Here is a 20,504-nt window from a genome sequence, read left to right on the forward strand (position 1 = left end):
GGAATTCTTTATCCTCAAAAGGAAATTTTCTTCTCTTTTATAAAACATAAGAAATTTTTATTCTCCTATCACTTTTCTTACCATGTTAAATTATTCCTTATATTAAAGCCACCTTAATTTAATTAGGTTGGGGACTTTCTTATTTCTGTATAAGGAATTGAATAAATTTTCCTTTCCCTTACTACTCTGAAAATTGAATATTTCCCCCCTGGTTTGAAGACAAAGACATTGTACATGTGCCATCTTCTGTTACAACAGAATAGTCATCGCATTTATTTAAGATTTAAATATATTTTTGATATTTGCAAAAAAAAAATATTTTTGGTTCTTATAAATATATTAAATTTCAGTTTTAATCTCTTTAAAATTTGTTTAGGTTTGTGTGCCTTTATTTTTTTTAGATTAGTAGTACTTTTGATCTCTGTCATTGTCATTGATCTGTTAAACAATGATGCTTCACTAAACAATGGGTTGCGAATTCATTTTACATGTTTGTAGTTAATAGGTTATAGGTCTATAATAACAACCGTCACCAAAAGTGTTCACTGTTCACTTTTAAAGTACAACGCACATAAACTAAAACTCTAATTTTGGAGGAACTAAAATCAAAATCTATAATTTATATAGATTAAAAACATATTTTCATATTTTAATCTTTTATCTTATGTATATGCAGAGAAGAATGGTGATATCAGGGTTGGCATCAAGGGTGACACCTCTTCAAGGATCATTGAGCACGTATCAACTGTAAGGACAGACTCATTTTTCTCACCTTCTGTTGAAGCTTGGAATAAATCAGGTGCGTATTAGAGGAAAATTACACAATATTCTAGCCACAGCGAAACACTGATGCTTAGGATCATGATGTTCACAATCACAATAAATAGGAAAGGTGATACTTGTGATTGGTGAAGAAATGTTTTTGTTCTGGAAAACTTTGCTTCGTTCCCCTCATAATATCAAATCTCTATTCCTATTCACTCGTATTCGCTTGCTAAGCTAACATCATGTGTCATTTTTATTTTTCTAATTGGCACATGTTTAAAATACAAAGATTACCAGTCTATCAGGTGAATCGGGTGGACTTTAGCCATTATGTACACCAAAAAAAGTTGAAACGTTGGGAACTAGTATTTTTTCTCCCACTATAATTTCAGTTTTTAATTTCCTGCTAAAAAACAAGCTTGTATTCAAAGATCTTTTTCTCCGTGGTAAATGCTGGCTTGTACTCAATCAGCAACACACCAAAAAACTCTCGAGATTATAGTGACACCTTAAAACCCCAGCGAAAATTTTCACATGAAGGTTTGTTTGATTTTCTTCATTTAGATTGCTTGGGTACAACGGATTTGCAGGGGGGAATGATGCATAGGACAGTTTGAACATTTATGGTTTATATTACTGGTCATCCAATGGGGGTAAGTCAAACCTTTATTGGGTGCCACTGATTTGTTAATTAACCTTCCGAGGGTCAAATTTATTATTGTAAGAAAAATGTATGTAATGTAACTGGAGACGTGCAATTTACTCCTCATATTTGAGAATGTTTTGACACTTGACACAGCCTGTGTAAAACAATTACTTTGTATCAAAAATCTTCAGGAAACCTGCATGTGCATGGAGAAGTTTTTGCAAGAAAGAGACAAAAATTACAACAGTGTGTCGCAGATGCCTTATTTACAGACACAGAGAAGCTCTGTTCAAAAGGGTTAGGCACAGTTTTGATATTAATATTAATTGTCCTTGCCCTTTATCATGAATGTAATAGGAATTTTTCAGGCACGATATTATTTCCAGGCTCCTCAGTCGGCTGTTCCCTATGGGCACTGAGGCAAATGTATGTTGTTTTAGCCATTTCTCAGGTTATAAAATCTTCCAGTGACTTGCATTCGTTAACAAAAGTGATTTTTTATGCCAGAAATATGTGGATACACATCCAGGAAAATTAGGGAATGCTACAAGATATGATTTACCCGATTCTCAAGAGACAGATGATCAATTTAAGGAGCACTATCAGATACCTAAAAGGAAACTTCTTGAACTAGAATCAAGTCCATACTTAAGCAATGATATGCCGTCTCCTATGTTTCTCAGATTAGATGAGAGAATTAATCTGCACTCGGAGTTTCCAACCAATCATTCTCACAATTTTCCACCTCTTTACAGTATAACAGAACCTGAGTGCAAACTAAGTGCAACTCCAAGTTTCAGTGCCACAGCCAAGAGTGGTGTAACTCTTGAATCTCTGTTTAGCAAAGCAGCAAATGCTACCAGATATGGTTTACATGATTCTCAGGAGTTAGATGTTCAATTTGCAGAACACCATCTGATACCTAAGAGGAAACTTCTTGAACATGAATCAAGTTCATCCTTCAGTGATCATTTGTTGTCTCCTGTGTTTCTCCAATCAGTTGAGATAATGAATCCACATGTTGACTTTCCAACTTATCCACTCAAGTTTCAACCTCTGTTCAGTATGACAGAAGCTAAAAGCAATTTCGGTGGAATTCCAAGTTTCATTGACAAGGGTTATGTAACTCGAGAATTTCTGAGTAATAATCAAGAGCATGAAATCCTTGCACTGAATCATTTCAAAGAGCTGGGGAAACTTGAGAGTGAGTCGTTTCCTCTTATGGAGAATTTTTTTGACTATACTACAGATGAGACAAGTTTGCCTATCACTTGTAAGTATACAAAGCCAAATATAGCCCCTGAGTTACCAATTTTAGGCTACGGTGAAGAGCAGATACTAAATAATACATTAGATGAATACCACGTTAGTCCTTCATCCTTGCTACTTGACAAGCCACAGGTCTTCAATTCAATATTGGATTCTGGTTTCTTAAGATGTCAAGAATTCAAGTTTGGAAATTATGTCTATGAAGACATGGACACAAATTTTAACCCGACAGCATTGTCCTTGTCACACAATAAACACTACTTAAATGTGTCTGAAAATTACAAGAATGGCATTTCATGTGTGCAAGACAGCGTGTTCCTTTCACCATACCAGCATTGGGTTGGAAGGACAGTTTCCGGTGCCTACCATCATCGTCCTAATCCGGAAACCTGGCTACCATCTTCACCAGATGAATGTCAGAGGTGCTTATCCCTAACTAGTTCCCATTTAAATCACCAAAGTTCAAATTCGAGAACTTTCCAATTACCGCAAAGGGAAAGTATGTCTTCTCTTTTTCATATTAATGATAATTACAAGCCAGAAATGGATGGTGAAAATCACAGTGTAATGCCTTACCATTTTAGGGAAGGCTTGATTGAAATGTATAACTCATCTTTTCTTCATATGTCCATGCAAAGAAACAGTGGATGCCCATTTCCTTTGGATGGCTGCAACTATGTCAACGAACAAGAGAAAACGCAGAAGCTGTTCCTCTAGAGTCTAACAGTCTAAAATGTTTGATCAAACGTAACCCTGCGGATATTTCTGGTTAATTTTGGACTGAGATACAAAAAGACATGTCCATCAACTGTTACCTTTTGGTGGAAATTAATATTGTTACTGTGATGGGATCTTTGGTAATTTGGAGCATTATCAGGACTCTGTCTATACTTTAAATTGCACCAGTATCTAAAGTAACTATATAATTTTGACATATCAAAAACTAACTTTCCCGTGATTCCCCAGAAAAAGTTAGAACGATTTTTTTGGCATTTATCATGTAAGAGTAATGCTAAACATCATGAATTGAATTTCAAGAATGCATATGTTAAAAATATTGAAAGGGTGCAACTAATTTGCGTAGCTCACATTTATAACCAATTTACCCGCTTCTATCATTTACCAAAGGAGTTACTCTCGTAAGCATTTGCATAAATCCTTACGTTAAGCAAACAACAAACTTGAATTAAAAATTATATCTAACTTGTTTCTCGGATTCTCTGGAGTGGTCTTCATGCTACTCCAGATTTCAATTTGGTTACGCTCTTCTGCACTACTTTATGGTGTTGGTGGTGTTTGAAGGCCTACATCAACGTCCCTAACCGCGCACCCCACGGCACCGTGTGGGGGAATGTATGGGGCACATGATACTAACGTTGTTTGCTTTTCTAATTTTCCATAAAGTCCACATTATAAGTGAGATTTAGATTTTGTTTTGTTTTGCTTGCTATATTGTATTTAAAGGGTCATTTTCAGTTGCATGTGCAACTTGTACGTCACTCATAAATAGAAAACGATATCTGACCCATTCGGTATTTTTTTTTTTTTTACCCAAGATTAAAGGCTAACCTATGATACAAATTTTTGTTTTCACTCGCTTATAAATCCTAAAGTTTTCTGTACCCTCTGTCGCATTAAAGGTGAGATCAAACAAATAATTATTATGAAACCAACCTAACAGAATGTAGAAAATTTTGGGGGACTCAACCGATATGTGGCTTTTCCCCCCGTTTTATTGTTTGTATGCTTTTCATGTTATTTTACTCCTTTAAAGCAATGTCCTTTAAAAGAATCTCCTTTCCATATGATACTATCTATTTGGTAATCACTCAATTTTAAAAATTGCAAGATAACATCTCAAAGATTCCCTGCTATTGAGTCAAGTAACTAACCTTGTAAAGTTGATTCAAAAATGAAATATTACTTCAAGAGTTCTTTTATTCTTTATATCAAGTAATGAATACTTATGCTATCTTTCCTTACCAACTTTATTGGGTCAAGATTTGGAAGAATGAATTATTTTTATCAAATTGGGATTTCATAGTTATTTGCCTATATATAAGTGTAACAACTTGCCTGTTTTGTTAGACGACTTAATTTTGTCATCAAACATGACCAATTGAATATGTGATTCAAATTCCATCGGAAAAAAGTTGAGAATTCATTTGTACTAAATGAGATAATTAAATCAATAGTAGTTTGATGAGAGCATTTCACAAAGAGAGTGGATGGCGGACATGGTACAGAACTAATCAAAGGCAGGGACAAAGAAAGAGGTAGGACATCATGCCCACCCTTTTCTTTTTCTTTTTTTTTTTTTTGGATATACACTTATCTCTCTCCCTTTTCCTGGTGATCTTTGTGGAGGTTTCTCTAAATTGTCTTTAGTTTTTGTTTCTTTCCTAGTTGTGTGGAATAGTTGCACTTTAAGATTTCTACAATTGAAGTGTTTCTCTTCTATTATCTTATTCTTTCCCAAATGTTGTGCCTATTTGTCTTGCAGCTTCATCATCATTTTCAACAAATCAATATGATGGTGGTGATGGGATAGAGAATAAGCCAGAAAAGTAAATGGAGCACCCATCAAGATGCAGATGCTCATAGACAAAGAGATGTCCAAAAAAAAAGACTCCAAGCACACCCTACCAAATGTAGTAGCAAAACTAATGGGGCTTGAGGCCCTTCCAAGGGGAGAGCCTCATTTATCTATGGAAAGAAGCCACAGAAGAGACTATTCTCAACAAATGTATGGTCCTGTAGGCTTACCATTCAAGCATTGGCAACAGGAAGATAGGTTTATGGATAGGGAAATGCTTCATGAAGTTCATCCAAGCACAGAACAGGTTGCTTACAAAGATATGTATGAAATATGGCAGCAATCTCAGAGAGCAAGCCATGACAGAGGAAAGTGGAGTGAAGATGTTGATGAGAAAAGAATGGCTCTGATTCGACAGAAATTCATGGAAGCAAAACGTCTGTCAACCGATGAGAGACTGCACCAATCTGAACAATTTAAAGATGCCTTGGAAGTTTTAAGCTCCAATAGTGATCTCTTGATCAGGTTATTGGATTCTCAAAATGTTTCTGATTTATACTCAACTTCACCTAATGAGACAAAGCGCATTACTCTTATTAAACCTTTGAAGATGGTTGACAACGACAAATCTGCCAGAAAGGAGAAAACGAATAATAGACCGATTAAGAAACCATCTAGTGTTGATCAAGCAAATCCTGGAAACTCTCCAGATAGTCAGAAAGTTGATGAATCTCCGGTCCGAACCACTCGAATAGTGTTACTAAAGCCAAGCCCAGGGAGGACACCTGAGCAAAAGGCTGTTGTTTCTCCAACAACTTCGCTGAATCTGAAAAGCAGAAATTTCCATCATGGACCTGAATATGATGATGTACTAGAATCCATTAGAGTGGCAAATGAGATCACACAGCAAATGCATAAAGGCCCGAGGAGCTATCAAAAGGATAAAACTCTGTATTCCTCAGTGTTTTCCAATGGCTATTCTGATGATGAGAGTTCATTCAACAAATCATATCATGAGTATGCATCTGCGAATTTCAGTGATTTTGAAGCTACGTCAATGTCACCATTGCCAAGGCTTTCGTGGGATTACAATTACATCAATGGCTATGGCAGCCCTTATTCTACAATGTCCTTGGGCCGTGTGCCATGCTCTCCCGAGTCATCGGTGTGCAGAGAGGCAAAGAAAAGACTTTCTGAAAGATGGACTATGATGACATCAGATAATAAGGGTCATCAAGAACAAAGGCGAGCAAGGAAAAGCTCTACCTTGGGTGAGATGCTTTCTCTTACCCACAAAAAGAAATCTGTAACATCTGAGGTTGAGAGTATCAATGAGGACCAAGAACCTGGCAAATCTGTTTCTTGCAGTCATTCTTTCAATGCAGAAATAAGCATTGAGGGTTCTCCTAAAAATCTCCCCAGGTCAAATTCTGTGCCTGCATCTTCTACTGTATATGAAAATGGCCTCACAGTTAAAGTAAATGATCATAAGAATACTGGCAAAGCACAAGGCTCCAAGGAGCAGAAAAAGCCTAAGAGTATGAGATCATCTTTTAAAGGGAAAGTTGCTACTTTCTTGTTCTCAAGGAGTAAGAAATCAACCAAGGAAAAACCAAGTTCATCTCAATCTAAAGATGCATCCCAATCTACTTCCACTGTCACTGCAACATTAGTTCTTCCAGCAAATTCACCTGGAGTCCTTAGGGGTGATGTGTCTCAAAGCATCAATGTGGATGGTTTTGAAGAGTGTTCTCTTGCAGCGCTATGTGAATCATCAGGGAAAAATTCAACAGATTCAGTCTCTAACGGACATGAAGAAGACATGATTACACTAGAGGTAATGCTTACTATTATGCAAATTTCATCATATTTTCTTATATTTCATAATGAATTCTTCGGCCGATGAAAATTTAGGATAGGTTTCGAATTTTTAAAGGGAATCGAGAGGAATGAAAAGAAAAGTCTAGGGAAAGGAAACATTCAGAAAGCATATAGGAAACTACAACATTAGTATTCATAGCCTTTTGTGAACTTCGCATGTTAGTGGATATTAAAGCTAATTGTTGTTTTAACCTTTATTTATTATGGGCATTGTGGGATAACACCCAAAAAGCAGTCCTTAATTATAAGATAAGATATTGAGTATTACTTTATGATCAAAGGAATTTTTGTGGCTTCTCTAACTAATGAAATTATTATATCAAATGTTCTCTTGCTGCACAGATATTTTAGCCTTTTAGGCACTAGGTTTCGGTATTGCACGATAAGAGAATTGGATGATTATGGTGGCAAGTTTTGTGTAGGGAAACTAATTTTCCTCTTAAATTGTTGGGATTCATATGCGTTGGAATGGTGAAAAAAATCAAATAGCAGACACCGAAATTGTTGTGATTAAAAGGCTTGGGTACTTGTTGATAATCAATTGAAGTATTTTGTTTTTTAGTCAGACTAGACCACGACCTCTTCGATTACCTCTTATCAAGATGAGATTATTGAATGCATGTATCCTAGTACCATTTATAAATAAATGAAATCCTTGATTTGTTTGTTTTCACAGCCTGGATTGACTATGCCAAGGCCCATGGTGCCAGAGATTCATTCAAGCGAAAACCCAGATCAGCCAAGTCCAATCTCAGTGTTACAACCTCCATTTGAAGATTATAATAATAATAATGCATCACATGAGTCCTTGAACTGTATGAAGAGTGGTGACCAGGGTAATTTGTTTCTTTGTGTTTTTTTTTCTGTATACAATGATAGCACTGAGGTTCGAACTATAACCTCACGCATATTACACCAACCTCCCACCACCAGGTTGACCCTAGTGATTCAGTTTAAGTTCTTATTTGATATATATATATAAACATATATTATAGAGCTTATTTTAAATCTCAATTACTACTGTTTCATTATTAGCTGATCAGTGCCATTTGTTTCTACATGTATAGGGTCACAGGTGCCACTGAAGTCCAATTTAATTGACAAATCACCACCTATAGAATCAATAGCTAGGACCCTATCATGGGATGGTTCTAGTGCAGAAGTGGCAAGTTCCTATGCATTAAAACCCTTAATGGTTTCTTCCTTGGACTCCAAGGTAGAGGATCAAGAGTGGCTTCTCTTGGTCCACAAACTACTATCAGCAGCTGGACTTGATGATCAACACCAACATGACTCATCTTACACTAGATGGCATTCCCTTGAGAGCCCATTGGACCCATCACTGAGGGACGCATTATACGCCAATCTAAATGAGAAGGAGCCTCAGCCAATTATGCATGAGCGCAGAAGAAGGAAGATGAGATCAAACCACAAACTTGTGTTTGACTATGTCAATGCTGCACTATTGGAACTTGTTGGTTATGGGTCAGAAAAGTGCTTAAAGAGAAGTAAGAGCCACTGCAGGGTCCAAGTCCAAGAGGGTGCATCAGCAGCAGCATCTCCCTTATTGGTGGACCACATTGTGGCCCAAATGAAGGAATTAATAGCAAGTGGGGTGAGGTGTGAGTGGGAAAATGGTGGGGCCAGCACCAGCCTGGTGGTAGAAAATGTTGTCAGAAAAGAGGTTGTGCAAATAGGGTGGGTTGAGCTTATGGAATTGGAGATTGATATTTTGGGGAAGGAGATTGAAGGGGACTTGATTCAAGAGCTTGTGGAGAATGCAGTGGTTGATTTGACAGGCAGGGCCTCTGAGTCCCTCTCTTGAGCCTTTCTGCTTTGATTCTTAAATTAAATAAATATTATTGTTGTTGTTGCATTTGATCATTCACACTACCCTACATACCTAATTTATTAAATTCTATGCTACCAAATAAATTTGTAGTTATTTGACATTGATGACTTTGAATTTTATATACATAATTACCTAAACAAAGGATATAAAGAATCATACTAGTTACAAAGAACATTAATATATAACATTGTCACAACTCACTAGTCACTATCTGTCTGTGTTGGTACAAGTTTAGCCATAACTGTGACGCTCTAACTGTACCATCGGTACAGTTGGTATAATGCATGCATGATGCATCCACCGGAATCACAATCTTGAGTTCATGGTGAAGCGTGGACTAATTGGAATCACAAGTCACAGCACACGATGAATTCACTGTAGTATCATCATGTTCACGATTCTTATAGAAAACTATAAAATAAACCATTGATCAGAGCATATTATATTTCCCGTCTCTAAATCAATTCATGCAATCCTTCTTGGGATTGGAGATAGTAAGTAGTTTAACTAGTTTTATCAGAATGATATATGTTGACTCGTTTTTTTCTCCAGCTAGAACTCAATATGAGATTCTCTTACCACACATGGAGTGTAGATTAAGTTTGTGGTCCAAGAAATAAACGCTTCAGATGCTGGCACAAATTTCTTTTTGGACAAGTAATATATCAGGGCAAAAAGAAAGTATTACAATTGTTTTTAATGTATAAACGAAGTGCAAACTCAGCCATAACTCCATTAAAAAAAACCTTGAAAATATTCATACGATATAATTAATTATAGTTTTATATACAATTGAGACATAGAGATGGTGAATGTAATATACAATTAAGACATAGAGATGGTGAATGTAAGTCCTATTGAATGTAAGTAAGAACTCGAATTTAAGATATCTCGTTAAACTAAAACAATTATGTATTAGTTGATTCAAGTGTTTGGTGATTTAATGAATCAATTTATGTTTTTTAGTAAGTATTCTGAGTTCTTAAACTTTTTCTTGTCTTGAATTGAGAAATCATCCTCTTCCTCTAAATTTTTCATTTACCAAAAAGAGGTGGTCAACTGGGTCAATTTGTCTACGTAAATCGTGGAAAGATTCTTAAACACATGACCTGAGCCATGAGGGGTACTACTCTTTGCAATCTGAAGGTGTTGAAGCCTGAAAGTTGAACAAGGGGACAAAGACAAACACTTTTTTCAAGTGGATAAAAGGGGTAAGAATATTCCTCAATGCCCATTCGATGTGAAAATTCTAAACTAAAAGACAAAGTATGGTATCTACAACTTAAAAGTTGAGGCACGATTTAAGACTCAAGAGTCCCGTGACAGCACCGTGGACGACGTTCCACGAGACAGCCTTCCAAAATTATTAAGATCGGTGACTCCAGTTTGGTAGAGAACAATTTTTCATCACTTGTCATTTTCTATCAAAAACAGAAACGGAAGAGAAAGAGTGTTGTGATACGTACTGTGTAGAGAAGAAGCTTATGCTTTTGTTTATTCTTCCTTTTTAAAAATTGTTGTTCTACGGGAACATGTTCAATTCAACAACGGTTTGTCATGGTCGATTCAGCCAAAATATTAACATACGAACTCACCTAATCCAATTATCAACATAGTCCTGCAGTAGACAGAAACGGTCACATGGATAATTTCCAATGCATCCAATTGTGAAAAATATTACAGTGGAACTTCCCTTTATCTAACTAAATAAAAACTCAACTCTTCAATGTAAAGCAAAATTAGTACAAATCAAGTGCTAATAATGACAGCACATCCTTTTACCATCCAGAAACATGTACCTACCACTTGTCATATGTGACTTCAAACTGCTCGAGTCTGTACTAGTACAATTAATTATTCTAAAATTAACTTTTGAAATAAAATAAGAAAAGAAACTATTAAGTGCTACGGCAAATAAGTACAGCAAGAATACTGGAAATTTTGCCCTCCGACTTCACCAGATGAGTTGTATTAGAGTCATTAACTAATTAAGTTCTCAAAGAAATTCACTTTCTACACTGCAATATATAAAACACCAATGAAGCTTATTCAAAATATTTGTTCTTGAGAAAAACAAAAAAATTGAATCGCAACACATGCAAGACGTGTGTTTCACGTGTTCCATATCCTACCTATGTAGCTGGATGCGTAGCCATAGAGCAATGTCAATAACTATTTTACTGTTATTAAGACTGCACGGTCAGTACAACATTGAGGAAGGTGCTTACATCGGGTCCTTTGTATTGTAGCCTTCTTTTCAATTCTTCTCTCTTGCTATGCTATTTAAGTACATGACTTAAACTTCAATCAATAACTATAGTTTAAAATACATATACCACCAATATATTGCTTACATTATAAATTTTCCTGAGAACAAATGAAAGTAAATAAAACATTAAAAACCAAAGATATTCACATGTACTCAGATGTCAGCACAGCATTGAATTGCTTGATGACTAGTATAGTAGCACTCATCGCCTCGAATTCATGGTTGGTAGCTGTACTTATCACCACCATGGTTCAGCCCGTACTGCAAATAATGATATTAGTGATTCCTACATTACTAATGTTAAAGGATACTAATATAACCAGCATGCTCAACGGTAATCTGTTTACATGAATAGCACACATAGCTATGTATCAAACTAAATAGTAAATACACAAGGAGAGAAGAAAAGACACTACATTCACTAGAGATCGACAAACAAGCACTTGAGAAAATCTCAAAAACAAGTTGGAAAACAATAAACCTATAGAATTTTATCCATAGACCCGAATGCCTAAATGAAGAAATCTTTGATCTTGAGCCCCGTGTAACTAATACAAAGGCCTCAAATTTCTGAAGTCAAACCAATAAGGAGGAAAAAGTAGTGATCTTTGCAAAACATTTACATATCCTTTCTGTTTCTAACAAATTAATCAAGAATAGTTTAAAGCAATGACAATAGACAATACTGAAAATGTGATTTTTCTTGGCAGGTGTGCATGTTTTGTGCATACTGCATGACAAAATCACATAGTTTTTCCTATCATTGAAAGACTTAAATTAAAGATTATCAAAGAAATTACAGTTTAGACTTCAAGACCAGCATGAGCATACCTTCTGTCTCATCCGCGAGCTCCAAAAATCAGAGTGATTTCCACTATTATCACCTTTGCTAGACCCAGATGGTTGGCCAGGTTGAGGATTCAGTAGGGGCTCCCAACTTCTACCCCTAACATCATATCCATCTTCATAATCAAAATCTGCTCTCCTAGCAGAAACTGTGGCTCGCAAAATTAATGCCAGTAGTAGAGATAATGCCTGAGGTTGACGACAAGAAAAATGAGCAATAGCAATAAGGGAGGAATGGGATAAAAGGAAATCCAGAAAATGCTTTACAATCATACAGCATGATTTATATGGTTCGTTAGATTTTCAATTGATACTATTTTCATGATGATACACGCAAAATGCTGGATATTTAAAACCAATGGTCATAGCAATCTCATCTTGTCCTTTTAACAGGTAAATCACAGACATGAAATATGCTAGGCAGTGTTGGGGTAGAATTTTGTCCTGTTTTCCTGTTTCAACCTTAATAAAGTAAAAAGAGCAGCATATTTTATATCAGGCTCTACTTCCCATACTTTCAATATCTGTCAACAGAGCATTAAAATCTAAAATCAAAAGCAGAAGCTATTATCTCAAGTCCAACTAATGTGTGTAGAGACTGCAAACAACATCCTCCCAAATGAAGGAAGGGACAACAAGAGGTAAAGATAAACAAATTTTCTAGGGAGAAGATTCAACACACATTAATAGCCCATTGACCAATGATTCCTGTAGCATGTAAAAAGGATCTCAATAAGATGGTCATTGGTTGCTTTACTCTCTTTTTATTTTTAATAACTGGTATTTGTTACTTAGGGTAAAAAGATCATAACCAAAAAAGAATGTTTGTTTTATTTATAAATTGCAGTTGCTTAGTTAAAAATATAAATAATTAAAATAAAATAATGATACAAGAATATCGTTTATTAATAATTACTCCCTCTCTCTAATATTATTTCATTTTGAGTTTTTCAATGTCTCAAATTATTTGTCACTTTAAAAAAACTAAGAAAACATTAATTAGTTTCTTCAACAACACACTCATATATTAGTATCTCACCTCAGCTAAATACTAAAGTAGTTTGACAACTACAATCTAACTATTTTAATAACGATATTTTTTGGCAAAAAAAAGGTTATTATTTTATTATAGTAATTAGTACAATTAATAATTTTTTAAAAAGTGTGTATTAACTTTAAAAAACAAATAATATAAGATAAAGAGAGTATGCCATTGTAAATGTTCTTTTGTGAATGGTATAGTTTTAGAAAATCAAATGACGCATCAGAACATGTACCTAAACTAATAATGTTACTTAGAAAGAACTCATATAAACTCCATCATTATCTCTCTCTCATACTCACACACATCAATAATACCAATGATTCTTTTAATAACCAAAGCAATAGTTACGAGAACATAATACTAACATATATTCTGGCAAAATAGAAATAATGCTATTAATTGGTTCATATTAGTAATGGCAAACAATTTAGTCCCAAGTTCTAAAACCAGATTCAACACAGCTTTTCTTTTCTATTATTAATTTTTGTTACATATATTTACTGAAACCAAATACCCAGCGGCTACCATGACGGCATTCTATAGTGGTCTACATAGTTAATAATACCTTTGACTCCGTGACTCTAGTGAACAGAGTGAATCATAACCTTAAGTCAGAGCTCTGACTCCATGACTCTAGTGAATAGAGTGAATCATAACCTTAAGTCAGAGCTCTGACTCCATGACTCTAGTGAACAAAGTGAATGATAACCTTATGTTGAGCTGATTCAACAGGGACGTCCAAATTCCTTATACAATTGAAGTTAATGAACTAAACATGTGGATGGTGGCACATCAAATTCTCCTGCATTAACTAACTATTAAGATGTCTGAGCAAAAGAACATTGACATCTACATGCAACAAGTTATAAAGGATTCCAAAATTTTACAAGTACTGATGAAGAAATACCAACTTCAGAAGATGATATAGATAATACATGTTGCACATTAATGATCTGAAAATGGACTAATAGACTATAATTCATTTACCAATGAGGGGTCAAGAAAAAAGGGCCAGATACTAACACTAAAACAGCAACAGTAATGAACATACCTGAACCACAAGCACAGCAATGCCAACCCATGTGCAGATATCTATATTATCTTCAATGAAAGCTCGAAGCTCGTCAAGTTGACCGGTTGGATCGAGTGGAATATCCTGTAAAGAAAACAATTAACAAACTATAGGCATCCCAAAAGTGGACATTAAACATGAACTAGTGCAACTATGTTTATAAACAACGTAGGAGAACAAGAAAGTAAGAACCTTTTCCCAATCACTATCAAGTGCAATGAATCCCACCAGAGAAGCTTCCAGAAGAAGAAGCACTGCCACGAGTATAGTGTACTAACATTTTTAAAAAGGTCAAGGAGTGACAAGCAAAGATAACTTTTAAAAAACTAAAATCAAAAAGTAAAGTAAAAAGCTACTGCTTCAAAGCATTAAACACAAGTTTACTCTGCTCTCATAATAAAAGATCAATAGACTTTTAGCCAAAAAGGTTTTTAAAAAGGTTTGCAACCGCAATTTCAACTACAACGTCAAGGTTTTTGAGGTGTCTATGACCATAACGTCACTACATCAGCTGTATTTGTCAACAATTTTCCACAATATCAACAAATGCGACAAAACAGTTTAAAACCTTGAACTTCCATAGTACTATATGAAAATAAACATTCCAAGTTTGAGTGGGATACAAAACACAAGCAGCAGCCATTAATCATTTCAGCTGCAATGCAACCCAAGAAAGAAATGCATAACACCAATATTCCCAATCCCATGAAATCGTAGATGAACCTGTCTCATCAAGTGAGAGAAAAAAAGTTAGCATTAACAAGGAATAAAAACGAATAACCATCTAAGCATATCACGAAAGGCATTAAAATCACATAAAAAATAATTAAAAAAGTAACTAAAACAGTAAAATAAAATAAAGTCACGTAAGTATTAATTTCCTTTCGAGGCGTGAAGGTAGTTGATGGCATTTAATAATACACTTGACAGCACCCAAATCAGAAAAACGTCATTAATTACCATTACCAGTGAGAATAAAACTTAGGTGTTGCTAACCGGTGCCTTAGGGCATTGTTTAAGGAAGAAAGTGTGTATTGTGACATCATAAGAGCGTAAAAAAAGTGATGGACAGCTATGTTATGCATTGCAATCAAAGTTGGGGCACAGGTTAGCATTTTCCTGAAACTTGAGAAAAAGAAAAATGAATAGTGAGGGAAACAAAATAGTAAAGATTACTAGTACCAAGGAGCGGGTAGGTTGATGGAATTGAATTTGAGATAGAAATGGAAGGCAGGAGGAAGAGGAGGATCGGGAGGGACACGATGGTCCCATTCGTTGAACATCCATAGGGAATAGAGCAGAATGGAAAGGCCAACGAAGCATTGAAGAAAATTCAGGAATTTCAGAACGAAACCAAGCGAAACGTGGCACAAATTCAGCCGCATCTTCTTATTCTCAATACTAATATTTTAGGGTTTCTTCTTCCTTTGCCTTGCCTGAGTTGATTTCCAATGAGTGTGTGAGTGAGTTTGGCTTTGATTATTAGGATTTCCAATTATCACTCTTTGCTTCCCTTCCTTCCGCAATTTGTATTTTATCCCATTGTTTGGTTTATCCGTCAGGTACTCTCACTCTGCATACATTAAAAAAAAAAAAAAACTTATTGGACTTATTGTATGCTTGGAGTGATAAAATATGCAATAATGGAAGGATGGATGACAGAGGGATGAAAAAAGAATACTCTTTTTTTTCTTCTTTATTTCCCTCGTCTGGTCCATTTTAAAAGTGGAGGTATGGACATTATTTGTCGGATTCATAAAAAATGGTCGATCTAAGACCCAAGTCAATGAGTAAATTATAAAAAAATAAAATCAATAAGTTCATTTATATAAATATAGAAAAATAAAATATAAGAATATAAGATTTTGTCTATAAATTTGATAAATTAAAAAAAAAATGAGGGATGCAAGTATATATTCTCACTCACACGTAGGTTCGCCACTATCCATAAATAATAATTATTATTATTTTTTGAAGAGAGTGGATTTCAATAGCTGAAAATTGTTTGATTAATGTTTTGAGATATAGAGATTATCAAAAAAAGTTAATTTTATTTTTTTTTAAATATCTTTATATATCTGATTAGAAAATCAAATTATGTAAGCATGTTTAAGAAATTTATTTATCTATCATTTGTGTTAGACTTTGTTGATATATAATATAACCAATTATTTGACTTTTATTTTTATTTATTTATTATTACTAATTCATTTCAATGATTACTGATCTTTAACATTGATATATATGAATTAAGATACAGGTTAATGATTTACACATTCACAATGTGAAGAAATATAAATAGTTATGTATAGTAAATTGTTGATTTTTCTAATAGCTATTTTAAAATTTATATAATCAATAACTTTTGATTAATGATTTACATTGTCATTTACGGTATATATTCATTAAAATTCTTATTATATTTATCATTAAATGTATAAATTAATTGATATTAAATTATTTTAACTTAACTAATAATTTTATTTTGAATCTTAAATATGTACATACATTTAGAATCTTAAATATCTACTTACATTAAATACTTATAGAGAATATTTTGTCACATATAGTGATTCTATCGGTCTTAAATTGGATTACCTCAAATAAATTATATAATTCTTGGAATGTTAGAGTGAGGGTTTGAATCACAACTTCAACAATGTGAATCTGTTTTTTTTTTTTTGCCCATTCAATTAAAAGGTACAATTAAATCAAAATTATTTTATCTTTATTTTTGTATGCTTTTGTTTTCTTTTAAAATCATTAATGTCATTATATTATATTATATATAAATTAAATTAGAGAAAATAAATTATAAATTTTCTAAAAATAAGATTTTACATCAGTGTACCAACCTCATGCTTAAAATAAACAAAACACAATTTTGTCCTTTTTAAAAAATTATATATCAACATAATAACTTTTTAAAGCATGGATTTATGCGAATTTAAAAATTTCCCCCTGTTACATGTGTCCTCCTAACAGTCCCTTCTCAATAACTTACATGGTATACTGTCGGAGATGTAAGGAAAGTTATGGGATTTGATCCCCAAAATATGCTTGATGCTTCACAACCGATCCCTTCTCCAATCAAAATATGCTTGATGCTTGATACTATTTTTTAACAATGCCATACATTAATTTCATAGATCCCCTTTTAATGGGGCTGAATTTAAATCATACTATTACTTTTCAAAAGCTTATTAACAGAGTGCAATCAAAATCGAAGCTACTTTGAGTACGTGAATCTGAGGTGAATTGATTGGCCGCAAAGATCGTTGGGATATGATTGGGAAGGGAAGTTCGCCTCAATTAATAATGTGAACTGCGACGAATTAAATTTATTATCAAGGGTAAAATAAAGGAATGTAGTTAAATAAAAAATAACAATTCTTCTAAAAACCCAAGTTCAGATATATCATTCTGCTCATCTTTTTTAAATATAAAACTTTATTTACCTTCACATGAAAATATTTAGTAGTGATTTAGAAACTGTATGATTCGTTCCAAAATCCAATTCCGTTCACCCCTAAGGAAAAGAACGCATTATCATGCTTGGAATCTCAAAATAAAAGTGCATCTCAAATAATTGTCTAATAATCTAACGATAGGTGTTCGGTCATCACATTACCATAGTGCCGTGAATGAGAGAAAACTATTCATTTACACTATGTGAGTGCCAAAATTTTCTTTTATAAAACATTGACACCAACCAGAATTATTGAGAAGAGGGACCCAAAACCTTTAGTAGTGCAATGTACGTACTATATAGGTTCTAAAAAAATTGAAATGAGTATTGTGAAGAGAGACATGTTGGCTCATTTAGATGAAAGGGTTCACCAAGTGAAAAATGGGAGTATTATTTGTTTTTACGTCAATACAAATTTCAATGTACCAAAACAAAAGACTGAAAGAGTAGCAATTATTTATAAGTGTAAATTAAACACGTTTGAATTTCATAAGAGGTGTGCATTTACGGCATATCATATCATTCATTAATTAATAGGGAACACAACTTAAGAAGTTAGATTTGAATTGGTAACATAGTTAGCATTAAGGATGTAAACAAATTGAATCATCTGTGTGCTAAATCTTGTTTGTTTGTTTTTTTATAGGCTAAGTCTTGTTTGTTTACTAGATTAAAAAAGAATCAAGATTGATAGATTGCATTCAAGAGTCAAAAGAACAACTTTTATAAGCTTCATATCAGCACTTTATCGATGTAGTGAGACGAGATTTTATAGAGTTTATTTACGTTTATAAAAACAAGTCATCATTTTTATTAAGTTTTCTTTAACTAATTTCAATGAGTTTATTGGGAAATCTTGTACATGTATCTTTAACTAATTTTTTAGGATTTAATTTAGTCTTTTAATTTTTAAAATTAATTTAATTTGATTTTATTGTCTAAATTAGATCAACACTATTAAGAAATCATATTTTTTGATTACTTAAAATCACTTAATCACGATTTTAAATAATAAAAAATACACATTTAAATGATAAGATTAATTTAGAAGGTATGATTATTCAAATTAATTTAGATAGTAGAATTAAATTGAATTTATTTTAAAAATTAGAGAATTAACTTAACCTCAAAAAATTAGAAGATTAAATCGAATTAATTTTAAAAATTAGATAATCAAATTGAATAAAAAAATAAAAGATCAGAGCAAATATTAAAAATAAATTAAAGGAAAAAAATTTAAATTAACCTAATATTATTAATAGGATATAATTAAAAAAAAATATTTTCTTTCAATTTAATTTTTTCATATCTCTATCCAACAATTTTTTTCATCACCTTATTTTTACTTATATTTTCTTTTTCAACTCAAATAAAATTAATTTACTACTACTATTAGTCAATGTCTGACATGATTAATTCAAGGACGTTTAGTTATTGATTTCCGCCATTAATTGGCACTGCCAGGGTAGATATCCGTGAGAAAATGATGTCGGATCCTTTATTCAAATATTTGGGTTCAAGAGTTCCGAGATTTTTTATAAAAAAAAATTTGTTAGCATCAATTTTTAGGTTTAATTTTAAATTAATAAAAAATAAAGTTTTTATTGAAAACAAAAATATTCAATATGTCCAAAATATAATATTTTAATATATTTTCCACTTTTTGTTGTTTAAAATTAGTCTTAAGTTTAATAAAACTGAAAAATAATTTTGTTAACATTAAAATTAAAGAAATTAAAATGGTTAGAAAGAAAACATTGTCACATTAGCATATTAAACATATAAAATTATTTTTCTTTTAATAAAAAATTATCTTAAGAGATATTTACTCACATGTGAAAATCAAATTGATCATCCTAGCTCATTTCCATTTTGGGTGAAGCATATCTACTAATTTTTTAATTCGAATTAGTAAGATAAGAACTGAACTAAAATAGATTATAAAAACTAAAAAAAAGGTATCATGAGCAATTATCATTAATTTGGTAGTGTATCATTAATTGATTCTGTTTGATTTGATATATAATTTAAAAAATAAAAAATATAACTAATATTTTTTTATCAATTCATACTCTAAATTTTAAATTATTATCATAATAAAATAACTAATAACTCAAATAACAAATGAATTTTTTAACAACAGAAGTCTATATTCCAAATTCAAAAGCCTTATTATGATAAAGATTAGTTGAACCCAATAAATTAGTGTATATTAAATACATAAATTTTATGTGGTATTAAAGTTAGATTTGTCATATAATTATGAATTAAAGACTTTATCTGAGGGATTTGTTTGGTTTAAAAAAGAGAAATATGATAGATGAAAATAGAAGAAAAATAATTTGAAAAAAAAAAAATTTATTTGTTTTGAGTGAGAAATAAAATAAAAATACTATTATAAAATCATTTGATATGGATGAAATAAAAAAGGAAAAATTAAATTCAGACGAAAAATACCATTATGCCCTAGAAAAACGCACAGTATATGTCACAGACTCATGAATGAAAAAAGAAAATATAAGGGTACAGAGGTCATTTCCGTGAAAGGACAGACTATGTTCTCTTTTTCTCGTCTGATGTGCAGAGAGAAATACAGCATGCGGGACGACCCAATTGTTTCCATTGCCGATAACAAACACAATCGTAATGTTTATGCAATTGAGAAAAATGGGTTCGAACCATGTCTATGCCAAAAGTTGCTTTTTTCAATTTTTAATACTAAAGAAATGCATGCTTCAAAACGTTGGAGAACGTGTGTTTACTGTACATTGAATCACGTGACCTCTGTTAGAAAGTGAGAAACAGAACTGTTTCAAAAAAACATGTATCAGATTTATAAACTTTAAGCTTATAA

The 20,504-nt window shown here is 32.9% G+C and overlaps 3 protein-coding genes across 4 annotated transcripts; 2 read left to right on the forward strand and 1 right to left on the reverse strand.

Moving 5' to 3' along the window:
* The first annotated feature begins 610 nt into the window (after nt 1-610).
* LOC114382347 lies at nt 611-3,543 on the forward strand. Of its 2 annotated transcripts, XM_028341689.1 has the most exons (3): nt 611-799; nt 1,603-1,837; nt 1,919-3,543. In XM_028341689.1, exons 2-3 carry the CDS (start codon nt 1,820-1,822, stop codon nt 3,395-3,397), a joined length of 1,497 nt encoding a protein of 498 aa, XP_028197490.1. In that variant the 5' UTR covers nt 611-799; nt 1,603-1,819; the 3' UTR covers nt 3,398-3,543. The 2 variants fall into 2 exon arrangements, with proteins under 2 accessions (XP_028197490.1, XP_028197492.1); XM_028341691.1 differs by having other exon boundaries at nt 611-1,837.
* Nucleotides 3,544-4,333: 790 nt separating this feature from the next.
* Nucleotides 4,334-9,093, forward strand: LOC114382346. Its single transcript, XM_028341688.1, has 4 exons — nt 4,334-4,956; nt 5,184-7,053; nt 7,774-7,933; nt 8,165-9,093. The coding sequence occupies exons 2-4, from the start codon at nt 5,269-5,271 to the stop codon at nt 8,920-8,922; spliced, it is 2,703 nt and encodes a 900-aa protein (XP_028197489.1). The 5' UTR covers nt 4,334-4,956; nt 5,184-5,268; the 3' UTR covers nt 8,923-9,093.
* Nucleotides 9,094-10,937: 1,844 nt separating this feature from the next.
* Nucleotides 10,938-15,819, reverse strand: LOC114382788 (tetraspanin-18-like). Its single transcript, XM_028342403.1, has 6 exons — nt 15,364-15,819; nt 14,805-14,904; nt 14,374-14,454; nt 14,161-14,265; nt 12,050-12,253; nt 10,938-11,479 (listed from the first exon to the last, which is right to left on the reverse strand). Exons 1-6 carry the CDS (start codon nt 15,564-15,566, stop codon nt 11,435-11,437), a joined length of 738 nt encoding a protein of 245 aa, XP_028198204.1. The 5' UTR covers nt 15,567-15,819; the 3' UTR covers nt 10,938-11,434.
* Between the last annotated feature and the right edge of the window lie 4,685 nt (nt 15,820-20,504).

Source organism: Glycine soja, chromosome 13 (assembly GCF_004193775.1).
Source record: "Glycine soja cultivar W05 chromosome 13, ASM419377v2, whole genome shotgun sequence".
Taxonomy (NCBI): Eukaryota; Viridiplantae; Streptophyta; class Magnoliopsida; order Fabales; family Fabaceae; genus Glycine; species Glycine soja.

Excerpts from the sequence above, each read along its gene's own strand:
- LOC114382346 (XM_028341688.1), top strand. The coding sequence starts at position 5,269 with ATGCAGATGCTCATAGACAAAGAGATGTCCAAAAAAAAAGACTCCAAG. Across the intron at positions 7,054-7,773 it reads AAGACATGATTACACTAGAG|CCTGGATTGACTATGCCAAG; the intron begins GTAATGCTTACT and ends TTGTTTTCACAG. Across the intron at positions 7,934-8,164 it reads TATGAAGAGTGGTGACCAGG|GGTCACAGGTGCCACTGAAG; the intron begins GTAATTTGTTTC and ends CTACATGTATAG.
- LOC114382788 (XM_028342403.1), bottom strand. The coding sequence starts at position 15,566 with ATGCGGCTGAATTTGTGCCACGTTTCGCTTGGTTTCGTTCTGAAATTC. Across the intron at positions 14,455-14,804 it reads ATGGCTGCTGCTTGTGTTTT|TACACTATACTCGTGGCAGT; the intron begins GTATCCCACTCA and ends TAAAAATGTTAG. Across the intron at positions 12,254-14,160 it reads TTGCTGTGCTTGTGGTTCAG|GCATTATCTCTACTACTGGC; the intron begins GTATGTTCATTA and ends CGTCAACCTCAG.